Source organism: Pan paniscus, chromosome 19 (genome assembly GCF_029289425.2).
Source record: "Pan paniscus chromosome 19, NHGRI_mPanPan1-v2.0_pri, whole genome shotgun sequence".
NCBI lineage: Eukaryota > Metazoa > Chordata > Mammalia > Primates > Hominidae > Pan > Pan paniscus.
In genome coordinates, this window is record NC_073268.2 from 91,949,619 (window position 1) to 91,977,188 (window position 27,570).

At 54.5% G+C, this 27,570-nt stretch overlaps 1 protein-coding gene across 18 annotated transcripts in view; it reads right to left on the reverse strand.

Annotated features, from left to right (window-relative positions):
* Positions 1-4,454: 4,454 nt before the first annotated feature.
* FBF1 (Fas binding factor 1) overlaps positions 4,455-27,570 on the reverse strand; it is a 31,472-nt gene continuing 8,356 nt past the window's right edge. For 9 of the 18 annotated variants that reach the window (XM_055101543.2, XM_055101551.2, XM_055101545.2 and 6 more), the window contains 25 exons: positions 25,835-25,895; positions 24,597-24,647; positions 22,676-22,793; positions 22,055-22,132; positions 21,358-21,477; positions 20,888-21,026; positions 20,630-20,763; positions 19,949-20,048; positions 17,790-18,242; positions 16,552-16,653; positions 16,048-16,136; positions 15,820-15,878; positions 14,846-15,001; positions 14,579-14,679; positions 14,240-14,446; positions 12,735-12,842; positions 12,504-12,643; positions 12,306-12,424; positions 9,607-9,729; positions 9,337-9,522; positions 8,712-8,888; positions 8,503-8,640; positions 8,292-8,409; positions 6,803-6,918; positions 4,455-5,417 (listed from right to left, as the gene is read on the reverse strand). In XM_055101543.2, coding sequence (XP_054957518.1) covers positions 5,334-5,417; positions 6,803-6,918; positions 8,292-8,409; positions 8,503-8,640; positions 8,712-8,888; positions 9,337-9,522; positions 9,607-9,729; positions 12,306-12,424; positions 12,504-12,643; positions 12,735-12,842; positions 14,240-14,446; positions 14,579-14,679; positions 14,846-15,001; positions 15,820-15,878; positions 16,048-16,136; positions 16,552-16,653; positions 17,790-18,242; positions 19,949-20,048; positions 20,630-20,763; positions 20,888-21,026; positions 21,358-21,477; positions 22,055-22,132; positions 22,676-22,793; positions 24,597-24,647; positions 25,835-25,895 — 3,277 coding nt within the window. In that variant the 3' untranslated portion in view covers positions 4,455-5,333. Of the gene's footprint in view, positions 5,418-6,802; positions 6,919-8,291; positions 8,410-8,502; positions 8,641-8,711; positions 8,889-9,336; positions 9,523-9,606; positions 9,730-12,305; positions 12,425-12,503; positions 12,644-12,734; positions 12,843-14,239; positions 14,447-14,578; positions 14,680-14,845; positions 15,002-15,819; positions 15,879-16,047; positions 16,137-16,551; positions 16,654-17,789; positions 18,246-19,948; positions 20,049-20,629; positions 20,764-20,887; positions 21,027-21,357; positions 21,478-22,054; positions 22,133-22,675; positions 22,794-24,596; positions 24,648-25,834; positions 25,896-27,570 lie in introns of all 18 variants that reach the window. The other 9 variants (XM_055101540.2, XM_034942913.3, XM_055101548.3 and 6 more) reach the window with 1 other exon arrangement.

Consider the following 27,570-nt stretch of genomic DNA (forward strand, 5'->3'; position numbering starts at 1 on the left):
CAGGAGATCGAGACCATCCTGGCCAACACGGTGAAAACCCGTCTCTACTAAAAATACAAAAATTAGCCGGGCGTGGCATACGCCTGTAATCCCAGCTACTCGGGAGGCTGAGGGAGGAGACTCGCTTGAACCTGGGAGGCAGAGGCGGAGGCTGCAGTGAGCCGAGATCGCGCCACTGCACTCCAGCATGGGCGACAAAAGTGAAACTCTATTTCAATAATAATAATAATAAAATAATAGTAATAAAAACCCAGATTGTGGCTGGGCGCGGTGGCTCATACCTGTAATCCCAGCACTTTGGGAGGCCGAGGTGGGCGGATCATCTGAGGTCATTAGTTTGAGACCAGCCCTACGAACATGGCAAAACCCTAAAGATACAAAAATTTTTGTATCTCTACTAATGATACAAAAATTAGCCGGGCGTGGTGGCAGGCGCCTGTAATCCCAGCTACTCAGGAGGCTATGGCACAAGAATTACTTGAACCCGGGAGGCAGAAGCTGCAGTGAGACGAGATTGCGCCACCACCTCGGTGACAGAGTGAGACACCGTCTCAAAATGCCCCTCCCCCCCCCCCAAAAAAAACCAGATCGTGACCTTACTGTCTTCCTTGTGGTTTCCTCGTTTCGGAAAAAGCAGGTTAACACTAGTGCTTACCTGACAGCTGTCAGGATGAAAAGATTACCCTCTGGAAAGCGCTCGCAGTGGTTTGTGTGTTAGCTCAACTATCTCCAACTTCTCATTATCCACACAAAGGCAGAAGTGACCTGGTTAAGTGCAGATGTGAATGTTTCTGGCAGGACTCAGGCTTGCCCTTGTGATCCAGTTCTACCATGGCAAAACTTGGTAGCCTGGGGAATCTGGGACCCTCCTTTGCCCCAGCCCTTGCCCTCCTGCCCTAAAAGGCAAGACTTTTCCATCGCACTTTGCCTCCAGGCCACGGGGCCTTTGTATACGCTGTCTCTTCTGCCTCTCACCTCCTCACTGCCCCACCTTGGCCTGGCCACCACCCAGCCCCAGGAGAGGGGTCTCTCCAGGAAGCCTGCTCTGACATCCCAGGCCAGGGCTGGTGGTGACCAGGCCAGTGGCTCTGGCACCAGCAGAAGCTTGACCCTCACAATCACTTTGAGATGGAATGAGAATGGAATGAGGGTCTCTCCATCCAGCAGGAAGTGGCCACACCTTCCACTGGTTTTCATAAGCAGCAGCCAAACAGCTAAACCTTTCACAGTCATTTCTAATTCACCCAGCAGTGTGCACCTGCTACATGCTAAGTGTGGAGGGGAATACGTGGGGCAGTCACACCCAGTCCTGCTCGTAAGGAGTTGCTTATTGTGACATTCCATACTGCAGTTATGCAGTACAGGAGCATAACTGGATTGTGTGTTTACATCGTGGCTGTTTTACCTTGTCCTTTTTTTTTTTTTTTTTGAGATGGAGTTTCTGTCGCCCAGGCTGGAGTGTAGGGGCACGACCTCGACTCACTGCAACTTCCGCCTCCCAGGTTCAAGTGATTCTCCTGCCTCAGCCTCCCGAGTAGCTGGGATTACAGGCACGCACCACCACGCCTGGCTAATTTTTTGTATTTTTAGTAGAGACTTGGTTTCACCATATTGGCCAAGCTGGTCTCAAACTACTGACCTCAGGTGACCCACCCACCTCGGCCTCCCAAAGTGCTGGGATTACAGGTGTGAGCCACTGCACCCGGCCACCTTGTCCTTTTGTTTCTGAATCATTTTCTTCAGCCTCTAAACCCACCCGCTCTACCCCATGACCCTCCCAGCCCTCTCCAGATGAAGATGTATGGGGCCTTGGCAGTTGGCATGGAAGCTACTGGCCACCCAGGTGGCGGTGCATTCCTCCATTCTTGTCCTCTCGCTGTCCTAGAACCCTGATTGGCGCTTGCTTGGATATTAACAGTTTGAGAGAGGCTTCACGTGGATTCCCACGTGTACCAACTTGAAGCAAATAACGATGAATATCTTGAAACTAGAAGCAGTGGCTCTACCATTTTAAAAAAATATATGGGGTCTCACTATGTTGCCCAGGCTGGTCTTGAACTCCTGGGCTCAAGCCATCCTCCCACCTTGGCCTCCTGATAGCAGCTACAGGTGTGTACCACTGCACCAGTATTTTTTTTTTTGAGACAGAGTCTTGCTCTGTCGCCCAGGCTGGAGTGTAGTGGCCCGATCTCGGCTCACTGCAAGCTCCGCTTCCCAGGTTCATGCCATTTTCCTGCCTCAGCCTCCCAAGTAGCTGGGACTACAGGCGCCTGCCACCACGCCCGGCTAATTTTTTGTATTTTTAGTAGAGACGGGGTTTCACCAAAGTGTTAGCCAGGATGGTCTCGATCTCCTGACCTCGTGATCCGCCCGCCTTGGCCTCCCAAAGTGCTGGGATTACAGGCGTGAGCCACTGCGCCCAGCACCTGCACCAGTATTTTTTACCCGTTACGTTCCACCAATATTTCTTTTTCTTTTTTTTCTTTTTTTTTTTTTTTTTAGACAAAATCTCACTCTGTCACCCAGGCTGAAGGGCAGTGACACAATCTCGGCTCACTGCAACCTCTCCCTCCTGGGTTCAAGCGATTCTCCTGCCTCAGCCTCCCAAGTAGCTGGGACTACAGGCCACGCGCCACCACGCCCGGCTAATTTTTGTATTTTCAGTAGAGACAGGGTTTCACCACGTTGGTCAGGCTGGTCTCGAACTTCTGACCTCAGGTAATCCACCCACCTTGGCCTGCCAAAATGCTGGGATTACAGACGTGAGCCACCGCGCCCGGCCGCAATATTTCTCTCTCTAAAAGGAACTGAATGAAGCACTTGGGTTATGATCTTGTTTACAATTTTGAAGGAAAAAAAGAGCTGCAGCTACACAACACTCATTTCTGTACTCAGCCCTCTCCAGTGTCTGTGGCCTGGGAGAAGGCTGAAGGGGATAATTAGGATGCCTGCCACACCCTCATGGCGGTGACAGGAATGCTGAGTGCTTACACTGAGTAAAGTGCCATTATAACTGAGTGCCTGTGGAATGCCTCTGCTTGGCTGTCCCCCCGGCACTGTATACTCATCTGTGACACCACCCAGTCACCCAAGCCAGGAACCTGGGCGTCCTCAACACGTCTTCCTTTCTGATCCTCCATGACTGGCACTAGGCCCGAGGGCCACTTTTCTGTGGGCCCTCCCTGCCATGCCCGGTAGTCTTGCCCACAGTCCCTCCCCTGCACCATTGCCAGCTGCCTTCCCACACATCCTCTGTCCCCACTCTTGCCCCCTCTGGTCCAGTCCCCACCCTGCAGACACAAGGGGTTTTCTTTTGTTGTTGTTTTTTTTTGAGACGGAGTCTTGCTCTGTCGCCTAGGCTGGAGTGCAGTGGTGCAATCTCGGCTCTCTGCAACCTGTGCCTCCCGGGTTCAAGCGATCCTCCTGCCTCAGCCTCCTAAGTAGCTGGGATTACAGGCACACACCACCATGCCCAGCTAGTTTTTTTGTATTTTTAGTAGAAACAGAGTTTCACCATGTTGGCCAGGCTGGTTTTGAACTCCTGATTTCAAGTGATCCACCCACCTTGGCCTCCCAAAGTGTTAGGACTACAGGCGTGAACCACCGTGCCTGGCCAATGGGTTTTCTAAAATACAAATATGGTTCAACCTTGTTTAAAATCTTCCAGTGAAGACCTGAAAATCTGCCCTCAGACAAATTTGCCCTGAAAAGTTGCACGTCTTTAACAAGATATGCAAAGCCCTCTCATTCTAACCTCTTCTCCCTACTCTGTCTTGAAGGCCATGCTCTCCCCCTGTGGGTCTCCCAGCACCGCCCTCCCCGATGGATGTGCTTGATCACCTGCAGGTCCTGCAGGTGGCTGCCTAGATACCAGCTGCCCCTGGGCCGACGTGCCCATCCTTAGACCCCCCCAGCTGTTTGCACAGGTCTGCCTCAGGACTGGTTGAGTCTCTTTTGTGGAGAATCAAATTTGAGACTTAACCAAGGCTTCCAATGGGGCATGTGATACTTCCCTCCCCAGTGTTGGTACCAGCCCCAGAAGCGCCTGAAAAGATCTTCCTCCCATACCAGCACCTACCAGGAGTGTAGCCTGCTCCTCTGGGAGGTAGGAGAGTGGGGTGGCTGACAGACTGGAGCTTGGGGATTGGCCAGAGCAGAACTCAAATCCAGGCGAAGCTACTCACTGTCATTTCAGGCAGGTTATTTAATCTCCCCGGGCCTCAGTTTCTGCATGTTTGAAGCAGGGCTAATAGTACCCTTCTCCTGGCTGTGGTCCAGCTGCCAGGTGCCACCGCAGACCGCAGGTGCTGGAGGGGAGAGGCACGTGGCCAGAGGCGCCTGGTCCTGACCAATCTTATAGGCTGATCTTTTAATAAGAACATCTGCCTGTTCTTTGGGACTTGTCCAGCAAATAACAGGAAACATTTTCTAAGAAATAAGTATAAACTCCGATGAGCCATGGCAAAAGCAGTTTTTTTAAGCTTAGTCAAGTTGAAGCAGCGGGAGTGGAGGAGGATCAGAGAAACCTCTGTAGTTGTGATTGGTTCCTTGTCGCCTCCACTGCGCACCCGCTGAGCTGGGCTTTGGGCAGGTGAGCAGCACAGAGGCTTCCCTCCTCGTCCCTCCCCACACCCCACCATCGCCACAGCTCCCTCCGCCGCCGGTGGGGCACCCAGATGGGGAGGAAGCTGAGGAGGCCACTGTTCACCCAAACTGGTTGGTCCTTCGGGCAATGCTGGGAATAGGGTGGGGGCTCTGGGCAAGCCCAGGAGGAGGAGGGCCTGGCTGAGTTCCAGGAACATCTCATACCACAAGGGAGGATCTAGCTGGTGCCCTCCCTGTACTGTCAGGAGGCCAGAGGGCCCTTCTCCAGCTCATCAGGGAGGGAACTGCTCTGGCAGGGAGTAGGGAAGGCTGTTTGTGGCATCCCTCAAGAAAGCTCCTGCCTCAGAAGAGGCCCAGGCAAAAAGAGCCCACAACAGTCTACCTGTGGAGCAGGGGGAGCCCACAGAGCCCAGGGGGAGCCCACAGAGCCCAGTGAGAGCTGGGGGTCCTTGCTGCCAACTCAGACCCTCAGATCCAAGCCAATGGCTTTGGGGCAGGGCAGCCAAAGCCATGGTAAGATAGCCTACACCACAGAGCCCCAGAGGCAGGGGCTGCCCCGGGCTGGCACATTTGGAAAGGATGCACTTGCACCCTGTCCATGGAAGAGCTGTCATCAGGCCTCAAGCATCTCAGAATCCTCCCCAGGCACTGCCTCCATGGAGGCAGCCGGAGGAACAGGACAGTTCTGGGGTCCGAACCCTCTGTTGGGGAATCAGCTGGGGTCCCACTCAGGCTGAATGAGACGTCAAATTGTAGGACCCTTTCTTCAGGGTCTCCAGGAAGAACTGTTCATTCTCCAAGAAGTCACGGTCCTGCAAGGCAGATTTGGATGGGCGGTCACCTTCCCTGAGCTGAGAGAGAGGTGGAGCCCTGGATGCTAGCTGAGCCAGCCGTCACTGAGGCCCCTCCCCACATCGTCCCTGACTCTGCCTGGCTCTGGGAGTCAGCAGGGGCCATGAAAGAGCCCAGGTATGGAGTGAGACAGACCACAGTCTCAATCCTGGCAAGGTTACTTGTTTGCTGTGGAACTTACGAGCACATGACTTCATGTCTCTAAGCCTCAGTTTCCTTGTCTGTAAACATTCCTTGTAGCCCTTCCTTGTAGGGCTGTGTGAGGGTAAAAGCTTAAGAAATACACAAAGCAGGCCAGGCATAATGGCTCATGCCTGTAATCCTAGCTAATCCGCAGGCCAAGGGGGTAGGATCACTTGAGCCCAGGACTTTGAGACCAGCCTAGGCAACATCGTGAGACCCCATTTCTAAATATAAATAAATAAGTAAAATATAAACAAAGCCTTCAGCATTGAGGTTGGCACACAGGAAATGCTCCATAATGACAACTGTTATCATTATAGTTTTGTTTTGTTTAGTTTGAGACAAGTGTCTTGCTCTGTCACCCAAGCTGAAGTGCAGTGGTGTGAACACACCTGTAGCCTCGACCAGCTGGGCTCAGGCAATCCTCCCACCTCAGCCTCCCAAGTAGCTGGGACTATAGATATGCCCCACCATGCCCAGCTAATTTTTAAATTTTTAATATTTATTTTTTTGAGACAGAGTCTCGCTCTGTTGCCTGGAGTGCAGTGGCACCGTTGTGGCTCACTGCAGCCTCGACCTCCCGGGCTTAAGTGATCCTCTCACCTCAGCCTCCGGAGTAGCTGGGAGTACAGGTGTATGCCACCACGCTCAGCTATTTTTTTGTGGAGATGAGGTCTCACTATGTTGCCCAGGCTGGCCACGAACTCCTGGGCTCAAGTAATCCTCCCACCATAGCCTCCCAAAGTGCTGGGATTACAGGTGTGAGCCACGCACCTGGTCCTATTTTTTTAGTTTTTCATTTTGTAGAGACGGGGTCTCAACATATTGCCCAGGCTGGTCTCAAACTCCTGGGCTCAAGTGATCCTCCTGCTTCAACCTCCCAAAGTGTTGGGATTACAGGTGTGAGCCACTGTGCCCAGCCTGTTATCATTATTGCTATAGGTTATCATGAGGTTTAACTGAGATGACATATGCAAATTGCTTTGCACAGAACCTGGCCTAGTGTGGAAGTCTGAGCATTGGCTCACTAAGCAAACTGCAGTTTTACTCCCCAGGAGCTGGGGTCACCCCTCCCCAGGGCTACCATGTGCTCCTCCCTGCCTCTGCCCTGAGCTGGAAGGACTCGTGAACACAAGGATCCCCAAGGCCAGGAGAGACTCACCTGCTCTGCCATGTGCCTCAGCAGCACCAGCCTGGCATGGAGGTGCAAGGGGCTGGGGTCCAGGCCAGTCGGCGGCTGGCTGCACCAACGGGTGGTGGGAGCAGGAGGCATGAGGGCTGAAAAGGCCAAGGAGGAAGTCAGGGACCAAAGTGTTGGTGGAAATACCGGGCGGTCACAGCTTGTTCCTGCAGAGCTGCTCCCCCCGCCAGTGGGTGGACCCTGGCCATATACTCAGGGTGCAATGGCACTAACTCTCAGAAGCCTCTGGCAAATGCATACCTGCTCCTACCTGGCAAGACCATTTATAGGAATTTATTCCAGTGAAATAATCAGGCAAAGGTACAAACACATATGTAGGAAGATGTCCACTGGGTACTCTTTCTCTTTAAGACAACAAATCACTCAGCACAGAGCAGCCTCACAGTGGAAAACTGTGCTGATTGGGAATTGACTAAATGTTTAATGACTGATCTGAATACCTGTTCCACGTGTACATTACTGAGCAAAAAAAGTAAAGTTATTGAAAAACACATACAATCCTAATTTTGTTTTTAAAAACATGTACCAGGCTGGGCGTGTTGGCTCATGCCTGTAATCCCAGCACTTTGGGAGGCCAAGGCGGGTGTATCACCTGAGGTCAGGAGTTCAAGACCAGCCCGGCCAACATGGCAAAACCCTATCTCTGCTAAAAAATACAGAATGAGCCAGGCATGGTAGCACATGCCTGTAATCGCAGCTACTTGGGAGGCTGAGGCAAGAGAATCGCGTGAACTCAGGAGGTGGAGGTTGCACTAAGCCGAGATCATGCCACTGCACTCCAGCCTGGGTGACAAGAGTGAAACTCCATCTCAAAAAAGAAAAAAAAAAAAAAAAGTACCAGAGTGGAACTTATGCACCAAAATGTTAAAAGTGAAAAGTGGTTCTCTCAAGACTCGGGAGTGGCGTTGAGGGTGACTTTTTTTTTTTAAACGGAGTCTCCCCTAGGCTGGAGTGCAGTGGCACAATCTCGGCTTACTGCAACCTCCACTTCTCGGGTTCGAGTGACTCTCCTGCCTCAGCCTCCTGAGTAGCTGGGATTACGGGCACCTGCCACCACACCCGGCTAATTTTGTATTTTTAGTAGAGACGGGGTTTCATTATGTTGGCCAGGCTGGTCTTGAACTCCTGACCTCAGATGATCCGCCTGCCTCGGCCGCCGAAAGTGCTGAGATTATAGGCGTGAGCCACCACGCCCAGCCTGACAATGACTTTTTTTATTTCCTTTTTTTTCCTGAGTCCAGAGTTACAAAAAGGTGACATTTTTCATAATAGTGTTCCTCTATTTCTGATTTATCTAAAATTAACACATTATTTGTTTAAAAAAGAAATAAGGCGACTACAAAACCCAGCTGGCCGCCTTAACTGGAGCGGCTGGAGGAGGGCCTGCCCACTCCTAGCACTGCCCCTGCCCAGTCCTGAGCCGCCGGCCCTTCCTTCTGGAGCCACTCACCACTCTGGCTGGAGGCTGCAGGGCCCTGGGCCCTGGGGAACAGACCCACGAGGCTAGAGGGCAGGTCCTGTCGTGCGCGGTCCAGTTGCAGCCTCTGCTGGGCCAGACTCAGATGCTCCTGTCCCCGTTCCCCCGGAAAGAAGGACTAAGCTGTGAGGTGGGAGGCTGGGGGTGCCAGGGGCAGGGGCGCCATACACTCAGGGAGCCTTGCCTGGTGCATGTGCTGCTCCTGCTTCCGCAGCCGCTCCTGCTGTTGCTGCACCGCCTGCAACCGGGCCTGCTGCTCTGCCTGCACCTGCCGGGCCTCGCGCAATGCCCGCTCCCCCTCCTCGTACTTCTCGGAGGCCACCTGCAGGGAGGCCGCCTGGGTCAGGGCTGCCTGGGCTCAGATGCGCCCACGCCCATGTGCCCAAGCAGCACCTTGCTCATGCTCTCCACCTCCTCGGCGCGGAGCTTGACACGCAGGGCGGTGGCGTTGATCCTCTCCTTCTCCAGCCGCAGCTCCTGCCGCTCCTGCTCCAGGGCTGCTCTCTCCGCTGCCAGCTGCTTCTCCTCGGCCCGGAGCTCGCTGGCCCTGATCTTCAGCTCAGCCTGCTCCTGGAGACGGCGGAGGCCCTACTGCATTCTCCTCCCAGGAGTTGCGCTGCGCTCTGTGCAGGACTCTAGGGTCCCCTCTGCCCACCCTGCCCCTGGGAGGAGGTGGTGGAGCCAGGGGCTTCCAGGGAGAGCCAGAGAAGCCTGGGGCCAAGCCGGAGTGCTGCCCTCACAAGCCACGTGACTGTGGCAGGCTCAACTCTGAAGTTCGGTTTCCTCATTTCTAAATGACCAAAGTCATGGGAATATGAGGATCAAATAAAATGTGTATAATGCACCTGGGACAATACGAGGAAGATGTTAGCATGATGATGCGATTACTGTTTTAATCCCTATGCTCTTGTGACATTAGTGCTACACTCTCCTTTCCTAAGACTGGAAGCGGATGTGTCCAGATGGAGGGGCGCAGGCAACCCTGGGCCCTCCACTGTCCGGAGGCTCTGGGCCCTACCTTGGCCAGGCTGATGAGGGTGCCCTCCCGCTGGGTGTCCACCTGCAATGCCCGCTCGGCCTCGCGCTCGGCCCGCTCCTTACTCAGCTTTTGCTGCGCGGAGAACTCCGCCCACTCGGCAGCCAGGCGCCGCCGCTCCTCCCCGCACTTGAGCATGACAGACTTCTGCTCCTCCAGCAAGGCGCTCTGGGATGTGGGGGTGAAGGCACGGGGTGAGTGTCCCTGGGCATAATGGCAGGGGCAGGGGCTGAGTGCGGTGGCTTGACTCACCTTGGCCCGCTCCAGCTCCGCCCTTTCCATGGCCATCTGCTGGGCCGTGACCTTCCTTTGCTCCTCTAGGGCGCGCTGCATGGACTCCGCCTTGGACTGCTCGGCAGTCACCCGCCAGCGTTCCTGTAGGGCCCAGGGCAGGACTGAGAGCGTGGTTCCCGCCCTGAGGATCACGCCTGGCCACTCCCTGAGAAGCTGCATGAACCCACCAGTGTCTCCCACACTATGCCACTGACACATCCTTCCCAAAGAGGCACAAAATGAGGGGTGCCTGGGAGGCACTGCCAGGGCCCAGCCCGCACGATTCTGCCCAAGAGAAGGACCCAGCAGGTGCCCTCCCAACCCTCAGGTCTCCAACAGCACCAAGGCTAGCAGCTTGGGAGGGCCAAAGAGCAGCAACATCCCTGCCGCTGAATCGCCAGCTACGCACTCTGCCTGTCCTCACCCATCAGCCAAGCAGGCTAAGCACGGGGTGGCTTAATGCTGTGCTGTGGGCCCAGCCACACACACAGCACAAGGCGAGAGCTTCACTGTGCCTGACCCCAGGCAGATGCTTAACACAGTTACCAAATGAAGAGGCGAATGAAAATGCTTCACAACATAAAAGCATCTCTATCTATGTTGATATGGCTACAGGATAGATATCAGGTCAGCAGTGGACATCTCTGACTAGTGGGATATTTTTATTCTCTTCTTTAAAAACATTTTTTTGGGCCGGGCATAGTGGCTCAGCCCTATAATCCCAGCACTTTGGGAGGCTGAGATGGGTGGATCACCTGAGGTCAGGAGTTCAAGACCAGCCTGGCCAACGTGGTGAAACCCATCTCTACTAAAAATACAAAAATTAGCTGGGCGTGGTGGCAGTTGCCTGTAATCCCAGTAGCTCAGGAGGCTGAGGCAGAAGAATCCCTTGAACCCAGGAGGTGAAGGTTGCAGTGAGCTGAGATTGCGCCACTACACTACAGCCTGGGTGACAGAGCGAGACTCTGACTCAAAAAAAAAAAAAAAAGTTTTTGGCTGGGCGTGGTGGCTCACGCCTGTAATCCCTGCACTTTGGGAGGCCAAAGTGGGCAGCTTGTCTGAGCTCAGGAGTTTGAGATCAGCCTGGGCAACATGGCAAAACCCCGTTTCTACAAAAAATACAAAAAATTAGCTGGATATAGTGGCATGCACCTGTGATCCCAGCTACTTGGTGGCTGAGGTGGGCAGATTGCTTGAGCCCAGGAGGTTCAAGCTGCAGTGGGCTGAGATCTTGCCACTGCACTCCAGCCTGAGTGACAGTGAGACCCCATCTCTAAAACAAATTTTTTTTTTTGGCCAGGCGTGGTGGCTCCCACCTGTACTCTCAAAATGTTGGGAGGCCTAAGTGGGCAGATTGCTTGAGCCCAGGAGTTCAAGACCAGCCTGGGCAACATGGCGAGACCCACATCTCAGTAAAAAATACACAATTAGCTGGGTGTGGTGGTTTGCGCCTGTAGTCCCAGCTACTCAGGAAGCTGAGGCAGGAGGATGGCTTAAGCCAAGGAGGTCAGGCTGCAGTGAGCTATGATCACACCACTGCACTCCAGCCTGGGCAACAGAGCAAGACCCTGTCTCTAAAAAATAACAGTGCTTTGTAAAACCTTAGAAGATGATAACTACTAGCTGAGGACAAAAAGATAGGTGGGAGGACAAGGAAGGCTTTGTGGAGGTGGTAGCATCGAAAGATTCATTACCATTGAATTCAGCCTAGAAAGATTTCCACAGGTAAGGAAAAGGATGTGAGCAAAGGCAGGGACTGCAGGTGTGCACCACCACACCCAGTTAATTAAAACAAAATTTAAATGTTTTTATTATTTATTTTTTTGAGACAGAGTCTCGCTCTGTTAACCAGACTGGTGTGCCATGTTATGATCTCCACTCACTGCAGCCTCCGTGTCCTGGATTCAAGCGATTCTCCCACCTCGGCCTCTCTAGTAGCTGGGATTACAGGCATGCGCCACCACGCCTGGCTAGTTTTTTATTTCTTTATTTTTAGTTTCACCATGTTGGCCAGGCTGGTCTCGAACTCCTGACCTCAAGTGATCCTCCAGCCTTGGCCTCCCGAAGTGCTGGAATTACAGGCATGAGCCAACTTGCCTGGCATAAAAAAATTTTTTTATGGTCTCGCTAGGCTGGTCTCAAATTCTGGGCCTTAAGTGATCCTGCTGCCTCAGCCCCCCAAGTAGCTGGGATTATAGGCACAGGCCACTGTGCCTGGCTAAGGTCATCATTATTTAAATAAAGCATGTGCTTATATATGAAAGGTATCTAGGGAGTTCAAATGTCTCTGTGAGAGCTGAAGAGGCTAGGATGACATTTAATGGGCAAGAGCATCTGTCCCAATGTCAGGCCTCAGCTAATGTGACAGATTCGAGTGTCAGGAAGTGGGAAGTGCAGCTGATGGTTGCGGGGGCTAGACTGCGGAGGGCAGCCAAGGTGGCCGAGGGGCTTGCGGTGCTGAGGAGCGGGCAGGGCGTGGTGGGGGCCTGGCCAGGCAGCCCCTGCATGCTCAGGTGGGCAGTGTTGAGGGCCTGGCCAGGGCAGGGAGATGTAGAGGCAGGAAGCGGCAGGTGGGGCGCTGACCTCCTGAGGAAGTGAGGTCAGGGGAGTGCCGCCACACCTGCGGGTGCCCTGGAGAAGAGGCCCCGTGGCAGGAGGGCCAGGAGGACGGGCCTCACCTGCTCCAGCAGCCGGCTCTGCTCATTCAGCCGCGCCTCCATCTTCCCGATGACCTCCTGTTGCCGGCTCCGCTCCTCCTCCATGTCCCGCTGCTGCTGGCCCAGCCGCTCCTGCAGTGCTGGGGGCAACCCACAGGGTGCTCAGCAGCTGCTCCCCTTCCCACCAGGAGCCCGGGTGGCTGAGAGGGGAGGGCGTACCCCGCAGCTGCTCGTCACGCTGCCGGATCCCCAGCTCCCGCTCCTGGGAGGTGGTGAGGTGCGAGGCCTCCACGCGGGAGGACAACTCGTGCAGGCTGCTGGAGAACTTCTCCATCTGGTGGATGATGCTATTCAGGGACCTGGAAGAAGACTGGGTCACCCCCTCCTGAAGGTCTCGGGGACCTCCCGGCCCCCAACCTCAGGCGGGCATGGTTGGGGCAGCGCACATACCGCGTGTGGGAGGTGGCACTGGTGGCCGCATCGACCTCTCGGTCCTTCAGCAGCTTTAGCCGCTGCAGCTGCTCCTCGTGGTCTCTGCGCATGTCTAGGATGGACGCCCTGAGGGGAGGCGGGAGGGGAAGGCGGTCACTCTGAGCTGGATCACCCTGATGCGGTAACTCCTCGTGGAAGGGCGTGTTTCCGTGCAGCCCTTGCTCCCAGGCCTCTCCTCCGCCGGGCACTGCCTCAGTTTCCCCAGCTCCTCTGTCTTATCTGTCATGGTGCCTCAATGCTACACGCACTAAGATGGGCATTCCTCCCATTATTCAGCTTTTCTTTTTTCGGAGATGGAGTTTTGCTCTGTCACCCAGAGTTTCTCACTCTGTCGCCCAGGCTGGAGTTCAGTGGCATGATCTCGGCTCACTGCAACCTCTGCCTCCTGGGTTCAAGCAATTCTCCTGCCTCAGCCTCCCGAGTGGCTGGGACTATAGGTGCTCACCATGCCTAATTTTTTATATTTTAGTAGAGATGGGGTTTCCACCGTGTTGCCCAGGCTGGTCTCGAACTTCTGAGCTCAGGCAATCTGCCCACCTTGGCCTCCCAAAGCACTGGGATTACAGGTGTGAGCCACCGCGCCCGGCCCCAAGCAGTCTTCCTTTTTTTTTTTTTTTTCTAGAGATGAGGACTCACTATGTTGCCCAGGCTGGTCTTGAACTCCTAGCCTCAAGCAATCCTCCTGCCTTGGCCTCCCAAGTGTTTTGTTTTTTAAATGTTTTTAGAGACAGGGTTTTGTTCTGTGGTCCAGGCTGGAGTGCAGTGGCATCATAGCTCATTGCAGCCCTGATCTCTTGGGCTGAAGGTATCCTCTTGCCTCAGTTTCCCAAGTAGCTGGAACTACAGGAGTGCACTGTCATGCCAGCTAATTTAAAAATTGTTTTTAGAGATGAGGTCTCACTGTGTTGCCCAGACTGGTCTCAAACTCCTGGCCTCAAGTGATCCTCCCACCTCGGCCTCCCAAAGTGCTGGGATTACAGGTGTGAGCCACTGCACCCGGCCCTGAGCAGTCTTAAAAGGCTGCCTCTGCCTTCATCGACCTCTGACTCCCTTAGGTAACTTTTCTTAGTTTCCTTCTCTTCTAGAAAGGCAACCCTATAAACATGGCAGGCACAACAGCGCAAGCCTTTCCCAGGTGGATCTTGTTTCTAGCCTCTACTGCATGAGCAGGCGAGTGGATGACCCTGTGCTTAGTTAGACCCTGGGCGGCTTGCTGCTGCCATGCCGTGCCTGAACAGCCTGTGGGTACCCCCTCCTGCCTCTGTAAGAGCAGGTGGCACCCCCACCCATGGGTGTGATGGGTCAGTGTGCTCAGCCCTCAGTCCTCACTCACTGGACTGGGAGGGAAGGACCCAACCCCTGTCCAAAGGCTGCTGAGCCACAGCGAAGGGTCTCATGGGGATGGCTCTCTTCCGGCTACTCCTTGCAAGCCTGCTCCCCAGCTGCCTGTCCCTGGGCCTCACCGCTGCAGCTCCCGGAGCCGCTCCATTTCCTGGTCCTTCTCCTGCGCTATGGCCGCCAAGCGCCGCTGGTGCTGGGCCGTAAGCTCAGCACGGGCCTGTTCGGCCTCCTGGCACTGCGACAGATACCGAGCTGACAGCTCTTCGTTCTCTCTCCGGAGCCGCTCCTCCCGTTGCTGATACGATGTTTCTAGCACCTTGATGCGGCTTCTGCCAACAGAACACCCAGCCATGGCGCAAGGAAGGCAGAGGGCTGCCGCCTAAAGGCCTCTCCAGGCACACTGGGTGGCCTTTGGGGTCAGTGTGAGATCCAAGGCAGAGCTGGGGCCAGCGCCAGGGTACCTGTGTGCACTCTCGATGAGCTCCAGGTCTGCCTGGTGCTGCTGCTGCAGACTCCCCAGCAGCAGCTCATGCTGGGCCCGTTCTAGCTCCAGCTTCCGCACCTGGGAGACAGCAGGAGGGCCAGCAACCAGGGAGGGGAGGTGGCTGTACTCCACGCTGCCCTGTGCCAACAGCCCTTCCTCCCTCCTGGGGAAGCTTCCAGCCACTCTCAGTGTCCCCTCTTGTCGCAACCCTGCCCCCAGCGCCAACGGCCCCGCTGCCCCTCACCTGGGCCTCCAGCTCTGCCAGCCGGGCCTGGCTCTGCAGCAGCTCGGCCTGGAGCTCAGTGGGGCCGCTCTGAAGTTGCACCTGTGCTGCCAGGAGCTGCTTCTGGTATTCTGTGCCCGGCAGCAGGCTCCGGGCCAGGGACTCTGGGAGCAGGGGCTGGAGGAGAGGAAGAGAGGTGTTCCTGGTTAGGGAGGGGACAGGGGCCCAGCTGAGATCAGCTACCTCCTGGCCCACTGCTCACTGGACCTCCCTGCATCTGATCTGTGGCTGCAGATGGGGCCAAGGCCTTGGAAAGTCACAGTCACTGCGGCTGAGCAGTCCCCAGTGTACCTCCCCTTGCAGGTCTGGTCAGGAGCATGTCTCCCTCCACCCTCCGGAACAGCTTCCTCTCCAGCATGGTCTCCGGCTTCCCAGACAAATGGCTGAACCCCAGCAGAGTCTTCGCTATGACAAAAGCTGATGCTGGCTTTTCCTGTCAGGCCTGAAGCCCACATGTTGACACTAATCTGGTTCCCACGAGCTGTCCCCTACCCACCATCTCCCAGGGACACACTCCTGGGGCGGGGGGGGGGGGGCACACCTCCCAGGCCCAGGTGTCACAGGTGACTGCCACACATGGGAAACAGAGGCAGAGGTGTGGTGGGAGGATGGCAAGGGTGGAGGAGGCTTTCTTGACGGAACAGGACCCTGCGGCCCTGCTTTCTGACTGCAGCATCCCAGCTCCCCGGCCTGGCTGCCTCCTCAAACTCCCCACTGATGTAGGCAAATTAACACCCAGCTCTGCCCAGGAGCAGCAAGGCTAGAAATTCAGGCAAGTTCTAGTCGGGGGTGCCCGGGGAGCTGGCTGACGTCACATTTGGTATGTTTGACACATTTTTCCTGGCGGGTCGTCAGGTCAAACTGTGGGTGTTGCCCCTGGGCATGGAGAATTGCTCCCTAGGCCCTGAGCTAGACCTGTCTGCCCACACCCCTACCTGGACAGGCACGGAAGGCTCTGTGGGTTTCTGGGTGCTCGGGAAACACGTGGCAGGCTCTGAAACATCAACAGCAGAGAAATGAGCAGGAGGCCCAGGGCTCTGGGCCTGCGAGTGTCCAGGAGGGGCTGGTGTAACTCATGTCCCAGGGACCCCAAAGGAAGCTCAAAGCACCTCTTCCTCACCCAGGGTTAAACTCCCAAATGAAGCAGCAAACAAAAAACAAACCAGTGGCTGAGAGGTCTCCAGGGGCTGTTCCCCTCTTTGGGGAACCTGTAGGGAGTGCTGAGGCGGCATGGTTCTGAGTCACAGGGGACCTGAGGACACAGGGATGGGGCATGGTGAGCAGCCTCTGTGTGGGACACGGGGACGGGGCAGGGTGGGCAGCCTCTGCGTGGGACATGGGGACGGGGCAGGGTGGGCAGCCTCTAGGTGGGACACGGGGATGGGGCAAGGTGGGCAGCCTCTACATGGGACACAGGGATGGGGCATGGTGAGCAGCCTCTGCTGGGACACGGGGACGGGGCAGGGTGGGCAGCCTCTAGGTGGGACACAGGGATGGGGCAGGGTGGGCAGCCTCTGTGTAGGGCACAGGGACAGAGCAGGGTGGGCAGCCTCTGTGTGGGACACGGGGCAGGGGCAGGGTGAACAGCCTCTGTGTCCCTCTCTCAGACAGAGGCCTGTGCTGCCCACCATGCTCTCATTCCCACTCAGCCCGCAGCCCAGGCCTACCCCGAGACGCCAGGCCTGACACACGGTCTTTCTCGTGCAGTTGTTCCAGAGCGCCCTCCAGCAGCTGCGTGCTCAAGCCCTTGTGTGCTGGTGAGAGGTTGGCTGAGGAAAGGCAGCGTTCAAGGTGAAGGTGACAGAAGGCCCAGGTCAGGCTGGATGAAGACAGGGCCCAGGACGGGCTTCACACGTGAAGCTCGTGGCCCCCCTTCCTCCTGCTTCCACCATCCCGTCTTGGGGCGTTCTCCCACGTCTGAGCTCCTGGGATTTCTGGGCATCTCTTCCCTTCCAGTACCCCCTTCCTGCCTCAATGTCCACAGTGGTGCAGTGAATGGACACTGTCCAAGCAGTGACAACGGAAATGTTATAGACACTGGAGTCAAGTTCAAGTTCAGAGCCCTGTTCCAGTCCACTTAACTTGGCTCAGCTCTAGATTAGGATTCTGCTCAGTCTACCAAATCTGGCTGGCTCCCTTTCCCATTATTTCCACCTCTTTCTCGGCTCACGGGTCAGTGAAGAGACAGGCTCTTTTCTGTTTTGGCCTGAGCTTTCCCCTCGGCCTCAGGTCAAAGTCAAAACTGCCCTCCTGTCATCAACCCCAGGACAGGGTGATGTCCCTGGGCTGTCACAAATTGCCCAGTTCACTCCCCTGGGCTCTGGCCACAGCACATTTCACCACTTCCTCTGGACTCCCCCAGCCTGCTGGCCCCTTGTGCCTTCCTGCCTTCAGAGGTCACTCGCTATCCTGCCCCACGGATAAGGGCTTCTCCAAGAGGCGCCTCTCGGCCACTAGGTCTCCTCTAACACTCTCAAAGAGCACAGGGACATCTCAGCTCACACACGCCATACTCGCTTCAGTGGAGTTGGCAGAAGCACCGGCTGTTTGGATGCCGGGGCTTCCAGCCTGAGGGCGCTGTGACAGGGCAGCGGTGTGTCTGCCACCTCAGGGACCCTCTGTCTTCTCGTCGATCAAGTTAGCACCTGTCCCCATGGCGGTCAGGGCATGAATGTCAACAGCCCTCCTTCTTGGGTATGTCCCTGGGGCAAGCCTGGGAGCCAGAGGCTCTCTCTGCAGTGCCCAAAAGGCAGAGTAGCAAAGCCAAGAAGCGGCCTCTGTGGCCACGGCGCCCTGCCTTGTTCCCCAGCTGCTGACTGAGGCTGCGACAGGTGAAGGGGCAAAGGGGCTCCTCAAGTCCCCAGCCAGTCCTCCCCCTACTAGCCACAGCAGCCTAAGTCAGTACCTGCCAGAAGGGGGATGGCCCGCTGTCCCCGCCAAACGCAGGCCCTCAGAGGTCCCAGCATGCTGCTCTCTGGCCAGGCCTTGGGACTTCTTCCGAGACAGGGCATGGCTCAGCCAGTCCTCTTTCTCCTCCTTGGAGGCTCGCAGCTTGGAAGCTTGGCTGGCTTTGGCAGGGGACCCTGCACCTTCAGTTGGTGGCTTTGCCCTGGAGGGGGGCAGCCCAGCTGGCGTGGAGTGCTGGTTCGCAGGAGGAGGCACTGAGGGCATGACAGGCACTGAACTTTCCCGATGGGCCTCTCTGGTGGGTGAGGCAGGGAACAGGTCCAAGTCCTCGTCCTTGAGGCCCAACCAGTCAGCTCCTCCCTTCCTGGGCTGGATGGGGCTGGAAGCCATTGGAGGGCTCTGTTTGGAGCCTGGTTCTCCCTTGGGGTCTGGGCCACTGTCTGCTAAGAACCTACTTCAAGACAGAAAGGAGGGTGTCAGGCAGGGGAAACAGCCAGTCCCAGTGGCCCCCTAGCAGCCTGCAGCTGGGCGTCACGATGCCCAGGGACCCTGCACAGTCAGCTGAGGCCCAGTGAGCAGTGGCTCCTGGACCGGCTCAGGTGGCAGGCCACGTGCTGTCTGTAGAACACCACGAAGTACAGAGACCTTGACTTCCATCACATGAACCAGGGACAGTTCTACCCACAGAGAACAGGAACAGGATCAAATGACAGCCATGGGCACACAGGTCTAAAGAAAAATCAGGCCGAGCACGGTGGCTCATGTCTGTAATCCCAGATCTTTGGGAGGCCAGGGTGGGCAGATCGCTTAAGGCCAGGAGTTCAAGACCAGCCTGGCCAACATGTGAAACCCCATCTCTACTAAAAACACAAAAAAATTAGTCAGGTGTGGTCGTGGGCGCCTGTAATCCCAGCTACTTGGGAGGCTGAGGCACGAGAATTGCTTGAACCCGGGAGGCAGAGGTTGTGGTAAGCCGAGATCATGCCACTGCACTCCAGCCTGGGCGACAGAGTGAGACTCTGTCTAAAAAAAGTAATAATAAGTTGGATCAAGTGGTTTCCAGGTTTTCCAACAACAGTTACTTCATTTGTTCGGCCGTGGCCTTCATCTGTCACTGACCAGTGGCAGCAGGTTCCCAGGGTTAAGAACGTACTGGGTGTGGGAAGTAATGCCGATGTGCTTAGAGCTATTCAGATAGAAAGAGGATGAAGAAGCCAACCTGGCACAATGGGAACAACTGCTGAACCTGGGAAAGGATGAGAGGGGCTCCTGGTGCTGTTCTTACAACTTCTGAAGTTTTTTTTTGAGACGGAGTCTCGCTCTATTGACCAGGCTGGAGTGCAGTGAGTGGTGCAATCTCAGCTCACCACAACTTCCGCTTCTAGGATTCAAGCTATTCTCCTGCCTCAGCCTCCCAAGTAGCTGGAATCACAGGCGCCCACCATCACGCCCAGCTAATTTTTGTATTTTCAGCAGAGACAGGGTTTCACTATGTTGGCCAGGCTGGTCTCGAACTCCTGACCTCAGGTGATCCACCTGCCTCGGTCTCCCAAACTGCTGAGATTACAGGCATGAGCCACCACACCCAGCCGACTTTTGAAGTTTGAAATTACTTCAAAATACAAAGTTTAAAATATATACTGGGAAAAGAACTCCAAACTCAGAAAATCCTATCACTGATTTAATTTTTTTTTTTTGTAAACTGAGAGGATCATGCTGTCAGAATTGTCACGGCAGGTTCGACAGCAGAGTTCCTGGGAAGTGGGGTCTAAGAAACCACCGCAGATGCCAGTGGTCTTGCTACCCATTGGGAAGTATGTTCCTTGGGGAGACCGAGCGACATCACAGCCTTTTATGATTTCAGGGGCTTTAGGTGGAGGCAGGCCCACCTGCCCCTTTCCTTCTGAGGCTGGGTGGGGCACTGGCGAACCTGAGCAGCGTCTGGGATGGGGGCTCCCACTGGGGCCATCTCCACCACTCTGGGCTGGCGGGACCAGGCCATCTCCCGCTTCCTTCAGCACCTGCAGAGCTGAGGGCCTTGTACCCTGTGGCCTCCCACATGAGACTCTCGGGTGGGACAGGGGACAGCTGCAGGGGCCTGTCTTCCCAGTGGCCGACCGGTCTCAAGAGGCCAAGCCTCCTGCAGGCCCCACTTACCTGACAGACTGCCGGCGGGACTGCCGGCCCTCAGAGGAGACCACAGTGGGCTGATAGGCTCCAAAGGTGAAGTCCTCGTCACCCCACGTATCTTCACTGTCTGTGAATTAAGGAGCCTGTGACCATGATCTGGAGTAGGGGAACCAAGCTCATTTGCGGCTGCAAAATTCTAACAAAAGCTGAATTTGGTAGCTTGTTGTGTAAGACGAGCAGAGGGAAGCTGCTGTGAAGGGAGCACCTCAGGCACTGGCCAGGAAGATGCAGTGGACTTGCAGTAGCCAGACCCTGCCCCAGGATCCCTTGAGGTCAGGTCCAGCGAGCGGCATGTGTCACAAGAATGATTCTCAGCAGACAGCTTGTGGGCTGATGCTTTGAGAAACATGGCCAGAGCAGTGCTTTTCAAATGCGAGCTGCTACCCATGAGAGGGCTGAGAAACCAGCTTAATGTGTCACAGCCAGTGTGTTTCCAAATCAAACAGCATCTCAATCATAGACAACTGAGCACGAACGGTGGTCACGGTAAGTATTATTTCACAGTAAGTATTATTTTGTCTCAGCTATAGACGTGTATAATCACGTGTGTATCAGGATGTGAGGCTGATTTCTTATTATAGGTTGTGATGAAAGCCTGATCTAGAGGCCTCCCTCCCGTCCTGTTGCGGCCCCCGCAAGCCTCCTTACCCTGTGGCCTCTGGTACTTCTTGTCTAGCTTGAACTCCCTGTGCTCCCCGGTGCCCGGGCGGGCCAGGAGTTTGGTGGCCGTGCCTCGACCCAGCAGCTCATCCAGCGTGGAGCGAGCAGGGCGAGGCCCTTCCCTGCAGGACGGGACACACGGCAGGAATGTGTAGGTATGAGGGGCTCTCGGGAATCCCACAGTACCCGTCCACCAGCTTTTCCCTGAACCTGAGGCAGCAGCCTGGCCTACTCAGGGATCCTTACTGGTCTCCTATCTGCCTCTTCTCTGCTTTGGGGCTGTCTCCAAACCCCAAGGTGGCCATGATGTCATCCCCATCATCAAACAACAATTCTTCTTTTTTTCGGATGGGGGTGTCCCCAGGAGTTAGAGGAATAGAGGGACCTGAAAGACAAAACAAGGCCCAATGCCTGCAGCCTTCTTGCCCTCAACTGTGATATCTGAATGGGGTTGGGGGTGGTTTCTCTGCACCTTTGGGTAGGACGACAGGCTTTAGACCTGCCTGGTCTGTCCACGGGACCCAATTCCTCCAGCCTACTCCCAGACTCACACGTCCTACCTTCCTATTCCTAAAGGCTGATGATCTCTTTGTACTGGACCTTAGACCTCTGGTCCCCACCTGGGAGAGGCCTCTGGTTCTGCACCAGAAAGGCTGGTTAGCTTGTTGCCAATAAACTCTTCCTCCAGGATGAGAAATGAGCCCACTCCACCCTACCTTGATCTCTCACTGTGCTGGGGCTCTTGTCAGAAGCTGTTTTACTCTGTGTTACAGGCGGCTGCTTGGTGATTCCTCCTTCATCATAGGAGAGAAGTCCTCCCAATGGGTCTTCCAAGTCTCACAGCAGAAGGGAAAGCACAGGTCAGACTGCAGCACTTAGTTGAGGAAAAGCAAGCCTGAACTGGGGAGCAGCGCTCGAGTCAAGGCTTCTAGCTGCTCCAGTACATAAACAAGCCCCCTGGCATCTGGAGGGTGGGGCCTGGGGCAACGGGGACTCCACAAAGAGACAGGCCGGGCAAGGAGAGAGGGAGATGGAGGGCGGCCCTGGACCTACGGGGCCTGCCTCAGGCTTGCCCATGGGGCCTCTGACTCTGCAGGCTGCATGGCCTTCTGGAAATGTCCCTCAAGCGTCAGAAGAGAAGTAAAATATCCACACATTCATGACGGGAAAGGGGCTCCTTCCTATACTTGGGAAGATCTTCAGTTTGATGCCTGGCTTTAAGGTCTTTGCAAATAAGTTCCCTAATATCTCAGCCAATACAATATAACTGGTCCCGACATGAATTCACGAGGAAGTAAACCAGTGGCACCCATGTGACATAGGCAGCAGCTGGGCCTCGGGCCAGCAAGCATACCTAGGCTGCTCCACTCCCAAACCAGAGTGTCCCAGAGGCATGACAGGAGCCTATGGTACCTTCAGAGGAAAACCTCCTGTTCTGATGCCCAGAGCTGCTGGGAGACGGAAGTGACTTCTTGGTGGGAATGGCACCCCCTGCAGGAAGCAGAAGACAAGGTCATGGGCCTGAGTCTCTCCTGGCCAAAGTCCTCCTCCCATATCATGGACTGGGGCCCCTGGGATGGGGTGCACTTCTTCCTGGGAAGCTGGGGGCTCATGGCCATGGGCACAGCCAAGGGAGGAGTCTCCAGTTCTCCCATGGGCTTCTGGCAGGGAAACGAGGTAGGAGCTACCTCTGCTTCCTCATCATGAGTCACTCCAGAGACATGGGTTCAGGAGAGGCACAGGCTACCATAGAGTTCTCCATTTTAACTCACACAGCTTCTCCAGGAGCTGCCCATGTTGGACCCAGAGGGCCTGGAACAGCTTGAGGAAGGGAGGAAACTCAAGCTGTCCCCTTACCCCACCACACACACTCAAACACACACACGCACAAATGCTCCTTGGCCTTTCCATCCTGTGCAGAGAAAACCCAAGGACATGAACGCTTCCTACTAGCATCTTCCACGTCCTCAAAGTCTCCCTAGCAGATGCGAGGAGCCGTCTCCCATGCACCTTTCTCACTGGCTACTGACCCACCTGCAGGCTTGGGGTGGTTGGGCAGCTCTCCTTTCCCAGGGTCCTTTGCAGCTTTTTTGCTAGGGGCTGAATTAGATTTCTTCAGACCTAAGATATCAGCATCCATGCCGTCCAGGTCCTAGAAAACCAGGGAGGGAGGGCAGAGGACGATGTCTGATAAGGGGCTGAGGACTTCCACCTGAGAGAGATGGGCTGTTGGCACCCCAGGTGTAGAATTGTGAGAAAACAAAGGAAAATGAGAAAACTGTTGAGAAAAACAGTGAGTGAAGAAAGAAAATGGAACTAAAGGTAAGCAGGGAGGGGTGGAGTGGAGTCCAGCTCATGGTTCTGGGATGAGAGACTCAAAGTCAGCACCAAAAATTGAGTCAGAGGACTTGTGGGTTATGCCCAGGGATCCTAGGTGGCTGGTCTCGGGAAAAAAGCTTTCTTTTTTTTCTTTTTTTAGACAGGATATTGGCCGGGCGCGGTGGCTCATGCCTAGAATCCCAGCACTTTGGGCCGAGGCAGGTGGATCACCAGGTCAAGAAATCGAGACCATCCTGGCCAACATGATGAAACCCTGTCTCTACAAAAAATACAAAAATTAGTTGGGTGTGGTGGTTCACGCCTGTAATCCCAGCTACTTGGGAGGCTGAGGTAGGAGAATCGCTTGAACCTGGGAGGTGGAGGTTGCAGTGAGCCGCGATCATGCCACTGCACTCCAGCCTAGGCAACAGAGCAAGACTCCGTCTCAAAAAAATAAAAATAAATTAAAAATAAAATAAAATAAAGACAGAGTCTCACTCTGTCACCCAGGCTGGAGTGAAGTGGTGCGATCATAGCTCATTGCAGCCTCCAACTTCTGAGCTCAAGTGATCCACCTGCCATGGCCTCCCAAAGTGCTGGCATTACAGGAGTAAGCCACCATGCCAGACTTGTTTTTTTTTTTTGAAGACAGAGTCTCACTCTGTCACCACCCAGGCTGTAGTGCAGTGGTGTGATCATAGCTCATTGCAGCCTCCAACTCCTAGGCTCAAGCGAGCCTACTGCCTCGGCCTCCCAAAGTTCTGGGATTACAGGTGCCTGGCCTTTGAGGAGAAAGATTTCAAGATGAGATTAAAGAAGCTGAATCTGGACCGGGTGTGGTGCCTCATGCCTGTAATTACAGTATTTTGGGAGGCCAAGGTAAGAGAATCGCTTAAGGCCAGGAGTTTAAGGTTGCAATGAGATCACACCACTGCACTCCAGCCTGGGTGATAGAATGCGATGGTGTCTCTAAAAAAAAACCCAAAAAACAAAAATACACAACAAAAACAAGAGCCCCACAGGGCTGTAACCAAAAACGCGGCCTTGTCCTAGGGACTGTGGCAAAATGGGTTAACTAAAAGGGACACAAAACCCCAAGGGTCAGACAGGAAGGTGCTGCTGGCTGGAAGGAGAGGGAGAACAAGGTGTCTTAGGCCAAGCTAGAGATTATGTCCTTACAAATTATTCAGAATCTGTGCCTTAAAAATCCATTGCAAAGATTGGCGCTGGGCTTGATCTGATGAGAAGACAGCAGTATTGAAGGGGGCTTGGCAGGGGATGTGGAGAGAAATATGGAGAAAGATTAAGAACAAGCATTAGAGGAGAGAGTCTCCCCCTCTGTCTTCTAGGTGGAGGTGAGGGGACCCAGCTAGGTGGGCCTCCGAGTAGAGCTGGCCCCGTTTCCCCAGAGGCCTGTGGCACTCTCCACTCTGTGTATACCAGGAACACTGGTTGATACTCAGAAAGGCAAGGAGGCCAACGGCTCACAGACGAGTTCCATGCTTGCACGAGGAAGGGCTCAGAAACACAGGTTGTAAAGGGAGAAATTAGAGGGAGAATGAAGCTTTGGTACAAAATATCATGACCCCACCCCACCCACCCCCAGTTCTAAGAATCGTGCAAGCTGTTTCCTTACCTTCATGGCCTGGAGCAGAGCCTGTGGGTCTGCCTCTGAGATACCTGAAACCTAAGTCCACAAGGAGGGTGAGGACACAGATGAGGAGGCACATTAGTCAAGGCCCAATAAAACTCAGGGTCCTGGCCCCTTGCTTCTGTTAGGGCAGACGGTGCGGCAGGAGCAGAGCTTGGCCAATGGAGCTTACACAGGAGGGTGGCTTTGTTCCCCTTGCTTGGGCTTGGCAGTTGTTTGAAGCCAAACCTGCCTGGTTTTAGAGACTCAGAGAGCACTGCCATTCCTGCTCCTTCCAACCATAGAAAACTCTTCCATCCAGGACTGAAATTCTGCTACTTCCCACCCATGCCAATGGACAGCTATGGAGTTTATAAGGGGAAAGGAGCAACATCTAAGACTCCAGCAGTTTCAGGGAGCTCTCCTTTCCACTCATCTTACTACCGGAAAGAGGATTCTGCTTTGGGTCCACTCGGCAGCCCTTGGGCATTATTTACAGTGGCTCACGCCTGTAATCCCAGCACTTTGGGAGGCCGAGGCGGGTAGATCACTTGAGGTCAGGAGTTTGAGGCCAGCCTGGCCAACGTGGTGAAACCCCATCTCTACTAAAAATACAAAATTACCTACTAAAAATACAAAAATTATTTTCTTTGGCTGGGCACGGTGGCTCAGCCTGTAATCACAGTACTTTGAGAGGCCGATGTGGGTGGATCAAGAGGTTAGGAGTTTGAGACCAGCCTGACCAACAGGGTGAAACCCCATCTCTACTAAAAATACGAAAATCAGCCAGGCGTGGTGGTGGGTGCCTGTAATCCCAGCTACTCAAGAGGCTGAGGCAGGAGAATCGCTTGAACCAGGAGGCGGAGATTGCAGTGAGCCAAGATCGCACCACTGCATTCCAGCCTGGGCGACAGAGGGAGACTCCATCTCAAAACAAAAACAACAACAACAACAACAAAAATTAGCCAGTCATGGTGGCAGGCACCTGTAAGCCCAGCTACTTGGGAGGCTGAGGCAGGAGAATTGCTTGACCCTGGGAGGCGGAGGTTGCAGTGAGCCGAGATCACACCACTGCACTCTAGCCTGAGCAACAGAGGGAGACTCCATCTCAAAAAACAAACAAAAAGAACAAAGTGACTTTGCAGGGACTTCTAAACCCTTCCGTGGGCAGCCCCTTGGCCACAACACCCATCTCAATGTTTCTGGGGATAAGTAGGGAGGTGGAGGGAAACAGCCAGGCTCACCTCAGCATCAGCTTCTTCCAGGCCTGCCATGGTGCTGAAGACATCATCACCCAGGAGGGACCTGCAAAGGGGAGGCGTCAGCCCCTACCTGCATCCCAGGGCACTGGATGACTCTAAAAAGGGGAGGAGTGGCTTAGAAAGCCCAAGGAATCTCGGATAGATCTCTCCGGAGAACAGAGGTGCTAAAAGGAATGTCACAGGCCACCTGATGCAGTGATTTTCAACTTTGTTAGCAGTAGAACTGCTTCAAAAACAAATTGTTAAAAACCATAGGGCTGGGTGTGGGGGCTCATGCCTGTAATCCCAGCACTTTGGGAGGCCGAGGCAGGTGGATCACTTGAGGTCAGGAGTTTGGGACCAACCTGGCCAACATGGTGAAACCCCATCTCTACTAAAAATACAAAAATTAGCCAGGCGTGGTGGTGGGCACCTGTAATCCCAGCTACTCAGGAGGCTGAGGCAGGAGAATCACTTGAACCGGGAGGTGGAGGCTGCAATGAGCTGACATTGCGCCACTGCACTCCAGCCTGGGCGACAGAGCAAGACTCTGTCTCAAAAAATAAAGTAAAAAAAAAAAAAGTAAGAAAAACAACTGCTCCAGATCACAAGAGGGAGGAGGGCTCAGAAAATTCCTCCCTATCTCTCATCTGTGGGGTATTCATTCTTATCTTAGAAGAACAAACACAATTTGAAAATCACTGATCTAGGCCAATCCTTTAATTCTGAGGATAAGAAAATGAGGGCTCAGAGAAGTTCAGAAACTGCCCAAGGTCATATCATAAGTAACAGATGGAGGATAGAAGCCAGGACTGCTGACCTTTTGTGCAGTTCTCTTTAACTTCCCCAGGCTCCTTCAATAAAACCAGGAGGTGGCCAGGCGCGGTGGCGCACGCCTGTAATAACAGCACTTTGGGAGGCCAAGGTGGGCAGATCACCTGAGATCAGGAGTTCGAGACCAGCCTGGCCAACATGGTGAAACCCCATCTCTACTAATAACAAAGTAGCCAGACGTGGTGGTGTGTGCCTGTAATCCCAACTGCGTGGGAGGCTGAGGCAGGAGAACTGCTGGAACCTGGGAGGCAGAGGTTAGAGTGAGCCGATCACGCCACTGCACTCCAGCCTGGGTGACAGAGTGAGACTCCATCTCAAAAAAAGAGAAAAAATAAAAATAAATAAATAAATAAACAAAACCAGGAGCTGAGGGAAGTGGGTGGAAATTAACTGACATTAGAAGTGAGCACGGCCAGGTGCGAGTGGCTCACACCTGTAATCCCAGCACTTTGGGAGACTGAGTGGATCGCTTCAGCCCAGGAGTTCAAGACCAGCCTGGGCAATGTGGTAAAATTGTCTTCACTAAAAATACAAAAATTAGCCGGGTGGGCCGGGCATGGTGCCTCACGCCTGTAATCCCAGCACTTTGGGAGGCCGAGGTGGGCGGATCACCTGAGGTCAGTTTGAGACCAGCCTGACCAATATGGTGAAACCTTGTCTCTACTAAAAATACAAAAATTAGCCGGGTATGGTCGTGGGCACCTGTAGTCCCAGCTACTTGGGAGGCTGAGACAGGAGAATTGCTTGAACTGGGGTGGCGGAGGTTGCAGTGAGCCGAGATCGTGCCACTGCACTCCAGCCTCGGTAACAAATATTCTCTAAAAAAAAAAAAAAAAAAAAAAATGGCGAGCAAATGTGAAGTAGAAAGTTGGGGGTGAAGGGGCAGAGAGCATTTAGACTGAAGT